The sequence below is a fragment of the Solea solea genome, chromosome 14, assembly GCF_958295425.1.
Source record: "Solea solea chromosome 14, fSolSol10.1, whole genome shotgun sequence".
NCBI classification, from domain to species: Eukaryota; Metazoa; Chordata; class Actinopteri; order Pleuronectiformes; family Soleidae; genus Solea; species Solea solea.
This window is the reverse complement of record NC_081147.1, coordinates 13,330,841-13,340,974: the sequence shown is the minus strand read 5'-3', so window position 1 is coordinate 13,340,974 and position 10,134 is coordinate 13,330,841. Positions and strand designations below refer to the sequence as shown.

The 10,134-nt window shown below is 43.7% G+C and overlaps 1 protein-coding gene across 2 annotated transcripts in view; it reads left to right on the top strand.

Moving 5' to 3' along the window:
- The first annotated feature begins 1,984 nt into the window (after positions 1–1,984).
- The window catches only part of eda (ectodysplasin A), a 12,027-nt gene continuing 3,877 nt past the window's right edge, over positions 1,985–10,134 (top strand). For both annotated transcript variants that reach the window (XM_058648973.1, XM_058648972.1), the window contains exons 1-2: positions 1,985–2,679; positions 9,599–9,698. In XM_058648973.1, the coding sequence (XP_058504956.1) occupies positions 2,335–2,679; positions 9,599–9,698 (445 nt within the window). In that variant the 5' untranslated portion in view covers positions 1,985–2,334. The remainder of the gene's footprint in view (positions 2,680–9,598; positions 9,699–10,134) is intronic.

The window sequence follows — 10,134 nt, the reverse complement described above, 5'->3', positions numbered from 1 at the left end:
TAGGTCAGATACACACAAATGTCAGGTTTGGTCCCAGAGAAGTAAAGACAAATGTTATGTGGCACTATGTGGCCTGAAAACTAATCTAAGCTGGCGATTCATCGTGGCCTGAAGTTGTGGCCTACTCACTGCACTGGCTTCATCATCTCAAGCCTCAAGGACAGAGCGATCCACTGGCTCCCTCTGCTTCCATGTTTCTGAGATCAAAGTGTCGACATCTGAAAAGAACAGACGGTTGGCTTTGGATGTGGAGAGAGGAGAAACCGCAGTGCCGCATTCAATCTTGTTAAAGCGTTGTCCTGAATATTTGGTGACATAAATGTCAAACCATTCCCGCGAATCGTGAGCTGAGTGACACGTGTTTAGAGAATTTGATGGAGTTGTACACAAAGCGGTGATGACCTCACTGTGACACTGACTTTCTCCCTGGACTGTTAGTATGTTGCTGAGCCCAACATGGTCCAGCTGCAATAAAAAAAAAACAACGTGATATGTAGTCTGTTGGAGAACATAATTTACGATACTGTCCCACTCTTTGGTTATATGATGAAATCATCAACCACTTGACCCGTTTCAACAATAACAGAGGGCAGCATTTACCGGGGGGGGGGGTTTGAATCAATTCTTCACACAGGACCGCTGCTCTGCGTGCCAGCCGCACAACAACACAGAGCGACAAACACAGCGCACCCATGAATAATGGCATGTCTTAAAGCCTAAAACATGTAAACAAAACACTGTGTTACACAAGTGACCATGACTTCACACGCGTGTAACAGAATATAAATCATCACAGAAGGTCGTGAAAAATAATCACACACACAACGCTACACCCAGCAGCGTAACGAATAGCAATAGGGTGGAAATAAGGACATGATATTATAGTAATACTATATTATTCCCACGGTAATATTCAGGCAATAGCTTGGCAATGACAAGTGCAATAAGACTAATTCAAAATTCAAAAAAAGTTAAAAGTCAACCCTCCCTTATGTCTCCCATTGTTATTGCCAGGCATTGCTTGCTGATTACTGTACAAAGAAGATGGCATTACCAGGATATTATTACCCTTTTACAAAATAATAACTACATTTTTAGTGTAGTGAAGTCCAAGCACCAGGATGAAATGACTTATTATAAAAAAAATAAAAGGCTCAACATTAACTACTGTTTTGAAATTAAAAGCACATTATTTGGATAAATAACAAAAGAGCATTTAAGTAGCAGAGCACTACATTTTGTTCACCTTTCCGCATGACTTTTCAACAAAATGATCACTAATACTTGGTATAATTGATGCATGAAGCTTGAACAGAGGGGCACAAAATACAGCTGGGGTGTGTGAGAGTCCTATTATGACCCTCTCATAAAGCTGGACCTGCAGTACAGTAATGTTATTTTTTTTCTTCTTCTTTAAAGCTGACTTTATTTACTGGGCAGACACAGTACATTACAGTTTTATTACTCGAAACCTGAACCCCAAACGTCATGTTCTCTCCGTCTGTCTTGATTTCCTGCACTGTCACATGTAACTCAGCCAGTAATTTTGTGGCTCTGAATATGTTTGGACAGATGGGGCCAAAAAGAAGTACAGCTGTGAGCCCCCTTATGACCCCTGATGGGGTTGGGCCTGGTGTACCATCATGTTCTGCTTCCTCTGCTTCATCATCATCTTCTTCTTCTTCTTCTTCTTTCAGTTTGGATGGCGGGTCACAGATTATAACCTGCCCCGCAAAATCTGTCTTTGTTCAATGGGAACATTCATCAGCGTCTTAAAGTTCAAAACCTGAACTCCCCAAACTGAAACACATTCTCTCCATCATTCTTGATTTCCTCTTCAGTTTCAGTAGGACAGCGTGGAGCTCTGCCAAATGATTCTGTTGTCCTCAATGTTTGTCGACAGATGGGGCACAAAAAAAATAAAAATAAATAAATAAATGTAAAAAGTGTGCTGGGCCCCCTCGTGGCTGCAGGACTCTCTCCCAGCATCCTCTCATGATCAACACCAGCTCACACACAGGCGTTGCAGCAGCTCGCTCTGTCCGTTAGGTGTCGCTCACCTCCTGCATCCTGACGCACCATCCAGCAGCAGCCTCCCCTCAGCTCCAACCTCTGGCCCGGATCGCCTGGGCTCGTTACTTGTCCCGGGCCAATCACAGAGGAGGTGGGCGGATCTCCGGTTGTTACTACAGATACTGGAAGAAGTTTGCGCCGCTGACCTGCTGCTGCCGCCGCCGCTGCTGCTGCTACACTCATGACTCTCTACGTTAATGAATAGCCGCGGGAAACGAAACGTGCCGATTATGCCGAGATAAAAGAGCGCCTGGCCCGACAATGATGGCATGCGACGGTTCACCCGCAGAGGATTTCCCGCACAAAGTGATGCCCGGAGCTGCTCCGTGCACGTGCAGCAAGAAGTGCAGGAGTCGGAGCGGCAGCGTCGTGTTCCTGGGATTATTCCTGCTGTCGCTCTCACTTCACGCTGTCACCCTCGTCTGTTACTTGGACCTGCGCTCCGAGGTCAAAAGGGAAATAATCCACCAGAAGCGGGACTCCATGTTGCCACTTGCGGGGAGTGACCCGGCTGCTGACCCGACGCCGGTGCTCTCCCCGCCCGGACACCCGCGACCGGACTCCGGCAACAGAGGAGGAGGAGGAGGACTAGGAGAGGGTAATGAGGTAAAAACCAAACCCCAATTATTTAAAGAAAAAAAACCAAAACAAAAAAAAACAAGCTCCTCTTTAGCAACGACATTGTTTTCATTCCTCACACGGAGGCAGTTGAGCTCACTTTGTGTTCATGTGCGTTGAGTCCTGCTGCTGCTGCTCCTCCAGTATCACGGGTGTCAGGTTCTGTGTCTGTGCTCTGTCATGGCATGTTTCTGGGCAACTTATTTTACAGTAGCTTGTCACGAAGTTTGTGCCCGGCCAGGTATTATTCTGAAAAGAGTGCGTGATACAGCCTCTTGAAAGAAAAAAAGAAGATGAAGAAGAAGAGAAAAGAGATGCACAAACGTATAAGCTTTGTCACCTGGCCAAGGTTGAGGTAAACACATCCGGGAGGTGGTGGAGGAGGAGGTCCAAATGTAACCTTCATAAAACAAGAAACTGCTGTTTTATTCCACAGTGAAGTCATCAGAATAAAAACGTGTTTTAATACCTTGCAGATTTTAATGAGGGATGGCTCGATGCCACCTTTTTGGGTACGATACTACACCGATATCACAACCTGATATTCTACAGATAGTGATATCAGACCGATACTGTCTTTTAACTATTTTACATCAGATGTATTTACCACCCAGTCATAACCAGCCATGTAAAAAGAATATAATGTTCCAACTGCGCGGCCGACATTTGCAACCGCCACTCGCATCTTGGTCACATGACAGTGGCAGCCAATAATACAGCACATAACTCGTGTTTGTTTGTTTGTTGAAGCATTTATGTCACATGTTGGGTTTACTGGACACATCAGCCTTTCCTTGTTTTCTTTTTCCCGATACCTGATCCAGTGGTTTTTGCCAATATCGGACCTCACGGCTACGTTGTGACATAACTAGACATTTGACTTGGTCAAACATGGCAGCAAAGAGTAAAGGAAGTAAAATATATTATTTTAGCTTAAAAATAAGAGAAAAAAACATAAATTATATGAAAAAATATGAGTAGGAGTTGAAGGCAGTGTGCTTTAATGTAATGCAAAATGTCCATGAGGGGGTCATTTACCTGCAGAATGGTTTCATTTATTTGCCCACGCTCCTTTTAATCAAACGCCATTTAACCCAGAACGCCTCGTTTCAAGAGGTGGGCGCTCAGAGGTGAGGCCCGGCTGCCCAGCTGGATTCACACAGAGCCGGGTCAGTCAGAGTGCTGGAGCAGGTGGACGGAAAATTAACTGGATCACTAGCAGGTGCAAAGCCCAAGGGCTAATGTAAATTCATCAGGACTTAGATGGGGCAGTTGGTACTTGGAGCAGAGCCAGCCTCGTCTCACATGTGTTTTCCTTTTTGGCAACAGCAGGCTGATTGAATTTTCACTGTGTTGTCTGTGGCTTTGGCAACAGCAACCATCCCCACACGCACACACACACACACACACACACACACCACCACCACCACCGCACACTCCCTAATTTGATCAGTACAAAGGTATTACTGAAGTGGAGCTCGCTCAGCTTTGCACATTGTGTCATATGTCACCGGTTGTGTAAGGGACACAATGATCCGCAGCATGTGTCGGGGGGGGCATTGGCTAAACTTGAACTCATGTGGAAGCATCACCGTCTTTAGTCACTTAAAGGAATTCAAGTTATTTAGGACGCAGGCATTTGTTTATCCATAGGAAAGAGTTTCTAGATCCCTCACCAGTATTGGGGTTTGTAACATTTTCCTTTCATTTATTTTCCTTTCACAAGTGGGAAGCTCAGCCTTTTCATTTGGCCCTGAGTGTGTCCTTTGCGAAGCTTATTTTAGAGAGTAGTGGTTTCCCTGGTTAGACCTGAGTGAGATGGGCCTGGTATTTAACCCAGATGGTGACTCTTCATGAGGTGAAAGACTGTAGCCTGGCTGTAAATATTTAACAGTGCTGTGATGCTGTCTTTACCAGATGTCTGCATTAAACAACTCTGATTACACATCCCGCAGTTTACATAGTTGGAGAAACAGGAGCATGTGGCATTTGGACGCAAAGGCAGCACTTGTTAGCTTTTCAGGCATTTCCTTTGAAGAGTCCCTTTTGTAGAGCTAAAAATTGTTTATTGGATTTTTCACACAACTCCTCATCAAAGGCACGTCAGCGGCATGAGTGATATTTGATGTGATGTGCAGGCTTACAGACAAGTGTAACAGAGCGTGAAAAAAACAAAGAATAGCAAAGAAATCAGCGAGGTATCACGACCGATATGCAAACCAGACGCATCTGACTTGATGATAGCGTATAAGTCTTGTCATAATATTAGTGTGTTACTTGTGTTCAAATGGACTCGATCCACTTTGTGGTTGAGCTTTGAAAAAATGGCCTTGCACACCACATTTAGTGCCCGTCAGATAGTTTTCAACTGTATTGATTAACAGCTTTGTGAGTCAAACAGAAGGGAAATTAAACTTTTGATCAGCTGCGATCACGCTATTATGGCGGATGAAGTTTCTTGATAAATCAAAAGGGCCTTTTGGGATTCGGGATTCAAGTTGTTTATTCTAAGAATTTCAAAAAATGGTTCTGTTTTTATTGCGAAAAACAAGTTCATTTTAAATGTGTGTTATTTTTGACCAGATTGTAATCAATTGTTATTGAATTTTTGTCTTGTACTTCAGCCACCTCTGGCTACTTATTTTACAGTCCGTCAGTGTAGGCCTGGCATGTTGCAGTGGACATACGCAGCCGGATCTGAAGGAAATCACTGTTTCTAAAATTCTCCAGATCCAGGCTGTATGAGCTATAATAACATAATTCTTTAATCGATCAAAATATCCCTGTGAACAGAAGTGGAGCAACTTCTAACTGAGTTTGCAGTGATGTGAGACCAATAAATTAAATAAGACAATACAGCAAATGCTTTCAAATCAAATTTGTTACAATATAACACCATTTGAGCGTAACTGTATCTGACAGGATGTCTATAAAACTTTATTTTATCTGTTTCCACAGATGTAAGACCAGAAATATTTCTGTTCTTCTTCTGTTATGGTAACTGGCACTTGAAAGGTTTATAGACCTTCAGATAATTTGCCAGCAGTCATACTGTTAAAAGGAAAATGCATAATAAAAACATCAGAATAAATTGTAAAATCGTGACATCCTTTTGTTGGAGAAATTCACCCGTTTCTGTCAAGCACTTTACGCACCACTTAACATCTCGCACGTTTTCCGATCCCCGTAGTTGCTTCTTAATGAGAGAAGATAATCTGCCCCTTTATGATCTGGATCTGGGAAGTGAACAAACACTCGTCCCTTCAACAGTTGGTATGCCCTTGAGCAAGGCAGTAAATCCCAGCTGTCCAGCAGATCTGCACAGTTCCCAACAGTAAAATATCCCCCCGCCATATGCGTGTGTGCGTTGCTCTTAAGTGCGAGGCACGAGTGCGAGGCAGGGCATGACTAAGTGTCACTCACAGTCGGCCGACCACAGCAAGTAAAACACAATAAAATTCAATCCACCGATTTGTGTTAGCTTGGTTAGCGTCTCATACTTGAGTCTAACATTTTTCTTATAGCCATTATATGAAATAATTTCCCCCCTCTGATGTATGCCTTCAAAGTCCCACAAAGAACAGATGCTGAAACATCTGGAGTCTACTTAGCGGCTATTAAAAAAGTCAGTTTGATGGGACACAAAGTCCTCAGCAGCATACATGCTCTGGAGTGGTGGGGTGGGCTGTCACCCACATCTACTTTAATTGTGACCAGTGCATGATTAGTTAAAACAAGCAGTATCATATGTACTGATAGAGCAGGCCTCCATGTCGGGGATTAATCAGTATGGACACCAGTGCCATAAAAGCACAAGGCAGCGGAGGTAGCAAGATCAGAGATATGAGGCTACAAAACTTTTCCGTATAAGAATAGTCTTGACAGACAGAAGAAGTAGACGCCCAGTAAAGATTAAGTCCAGAGTCAGAAACTCTTCTACCAAAATAATAAATTCTCAAGGCATTCATGGCATTCAGCTCGGCATCACTTTGCCAGCAAGTGTTGCAAGAGTCTGAAATGTGACTGGCTGTTGACAGGCAACATTTCCCTCAGGTTGAGTTCCACAGCTTTTTAGATGGTAATCTATGGATCCCGTTATTAAATTAGCTCAGTAATGTTTTAAAATATGTGACCTTCCAAAGAGCAGTTTTAGAAATTGGCCAAGGCTCAGACACTCCTTGTGGTGATATTTAAGAGGAAAATACACTGCCATTGTTGTATCCAGGAGGGTGAATCACTGCAGTATTGTGAGCCTCCAGTTCACACAAAAAAAGGTATGCATGCCTTTTAAATTAGTAATGCCTGTACAGCAGTGCAGGCATTACTAATGATGGGCACCCAGTATGCATCTGGCACCCTCAGCCACCAGACCTCGGTGTTGCCTCTTCAACTTTTGTAACCTCACATTCTCAACCGCAGTTCAGTGACTAAATCTTGGACGCGCAGGGAAAATTAAAGGCGTTACTGCTGTAACCACAAATGTCTGTATTTGCGGAGAAAATATAGAAGGAGTCAGAAGAACTTGACAGCTTGATGGTTTCAAAAACACACAAGCCAAAACACTTTATGACCATAGTCAGCTTGAAATGTTGTGTATGTCAGAGAGTTTCAGTGCAGAAGTAGTTATTTTTACAGTGTTAATGGGGCAAAAAGAAGTCTTCTGATCAGAAAATTACACATCCCTGAGGTCACTGAATTTTAGTCATATCCTTTACAGAGCAACGGGGAATCAGGTCCTCTGAGCATAACAGCACCCCCCCACACACACACTTTGAAGATTTGAGAGCCCTCTAATTAATAGCATTTTCCCCTTGTCCTAAAAAGAATGGTTTACTCAATAGTTGGCACTTGGCATACATACCAACGCGTTGTCATCCTGATTTACTGTAACTCTGCGTGCCTTTGAAGGGCATGGATGTTGTAAATGTTTTAATGGAGCGAAATGAAACAAACAATGGCGCAAAAACCATTGCTCAGAGCTGTATAAAGGAGCACTTTTTATTTATATCTTCGTTGCCGTCATCTGAACACCAGGCGCACCAGTTTGGTAGTAGCCTTGCAGACGGCTTGTTTGTTTTTTGTCGTTCTGCTGGAGCTTAATCTCGGCCCAGAAATTGGCTGTTGAATCATGTTTGGCTGTCAGAACAGACGAAAGTGTAATGCCATATGCCTGAACACACACCCAGAATGCTTTGAGAGGTAAAAGCCCCCTGTATGCCAACAGCTGGAGAGGAGATGTGGAGACACCTGCGCACCAAATGAACAGCAAACGTCGCTCCTTGCGGGAACATCTGGAGGTCTGTGTGTCGATAAAGCGTTCCAACACATACTCCACCATCAGGCTGGAATTCCCTTGCCTTTAAGGTCAGACATGGCTGGCAGCTGGTCAGGGATGTACATTTTAACTACTTTGAGCTTGCCCAACACCCCCCCAGCCAGTGGGGGGGTGTTTGACATGATACAGCTCATCCTTCACTGCAGGAGGGAGTTCCCACATCTGAGACAAGGTATAGAAGAAACCCGAAACATAACTTTTCTTGTCTGTCTTCTCATAGTCTTTCAGTGGCTCCGCTTCTAAACCACACAAAGAGGCAGTGGGAGTTCACGCTGCTTTCACGGGAAGGAGATTCTCGCTGGCGGCGCAGTTTAACAACTATGTTTACTCGAGCGTCACACATGGAAACATGGAATATGTCATCTTGTATCCCCAACTGGGTTAAACCCCCATGGAGAACGAGAGGTCAAAGTGTCTTGTCAGTAAGCGTGTCAAATTCACTCAAAGCTGTAAAAACTGAACGATAAATGGCTCGTACAACCCCGTTATTTATTATTATCTTTTGATCCATGTTAAGGTGCTGCACGTGTCACTGCTTTGGAAATGTCAGTTCTACAAACTCCAAGCAGATGTCCAGCACAATACGAGCTGTCTTGTCGTGTCCTCATCCATTAAGAGCCTTCATATCTCATACTCTTACCATTATTTATGCTGACAACCCAAAGTGTGACCAAAAGCGATCTTGTATATTACGAGGCTCGACGAAAGGACGGCTTTGGGTGGTCGCGTTGTGTTCCCGGGGCCAGCACTCGCTGTCCATCCACCTCTGGGGATCTTCCAAAGATGTGATCTCAAACTGACTGTTCTCGTCGAAAGCGACTTTGAATAATCTGCATCTAAAAAGTCTTAAATCCTTCCTTGAGAGTGCTACAGTCAGGTCAGCGCGTCCTACAGAGTTCATGTGAATGTAGGTCAACGAGAACCAGTCGCATAAGAACACAGGCATGCAGTCTGTCCCACCACTCGCTCGCCCCTGGGAACACCCCACAACTGTTGCTTTTCCTTCGCTTTTCCTGCCTTCAGCGTTGAACTCAGACCAGCTCCATCAGATCCTTTTCTTTTACTCTGTTGTTTTAGCACATTCATGCTACCTCTGAATAGGGTTGGAACCAGGTGCCCCGTGAATGGGTTTTGCTCTCAAATTAACCACAATTCATGCCCTCCCTTTGTATAAAAAGGTGAATTTTAGAGCAGCAGTGGCCAGGTGACTGTCTCAAACGGCAGAAACGCAGACAAAAGTGACTTGGGTTACAGGATGAGTTACAGCCCCGATGGGGCAGACAATGACTTGGCCACAAATGAATGTGCCGCTTGACGGTGTCTCAAATCTTTTCAAATGCCTCAAGTTGTGTCTGTGCAAACAAGATACCTCAAGAATAGAGAGGCCACTTGTAAACATGGTCTCCGGAACTTGTATCACTTTTGTTTGCCTCGTGGAACTAGTGTAAGGTGGTCTTGGCTGGTATTAATATACTGAGGAGAGTCTCTGTGTTCAAAATTAATAATCACTCTTGAATTTCCTGCTACGGCTATTTTCCATGCTCATTTCTATGTGGGGTTTTGTTTCACCAGGAGAGGATACTGCACAGAAATAGTGACTTCCGTGCCACTGAGGATAACAGGGGCATAACTCAGCGATCGAAAAGGAGTCCCGGCAAGCAGCCAGAGACAGGTATGAGGGGTTTTTTTTTTTTCTTTTTTTAATTCTTCCTCATGTTTATCATTCCATGCATTGACATAGACATTTGCAGATACATTAGCTTTATTGCCTCCCCATCTATATACTTTAGGCTCCGACTTCAAATCCAGTGCATTAAATGTCTGGTGCAACTGTATCACTCTGTGTTCTTGTCATGACCTGGTCAACCTTTTGGATTAGAGTTTGTTTATAACTCTTGTTTAAAGTGGATTCAGGACAATGTAAATAACAGGCTGATGTTGGGCTTCAGGCTGTTCAATTTTGAAAACAGTTTTGTTAATGGTTTCTCACGTTCCCGTCAAATTGATTTTTTTACTGCTCTGTTCTTATTTTACAGAGCAGCTCCACCACATTATGTTGTTGAGTTTATAGAGCAACAGATTAAATGGAATGGGATTGATTATTACTT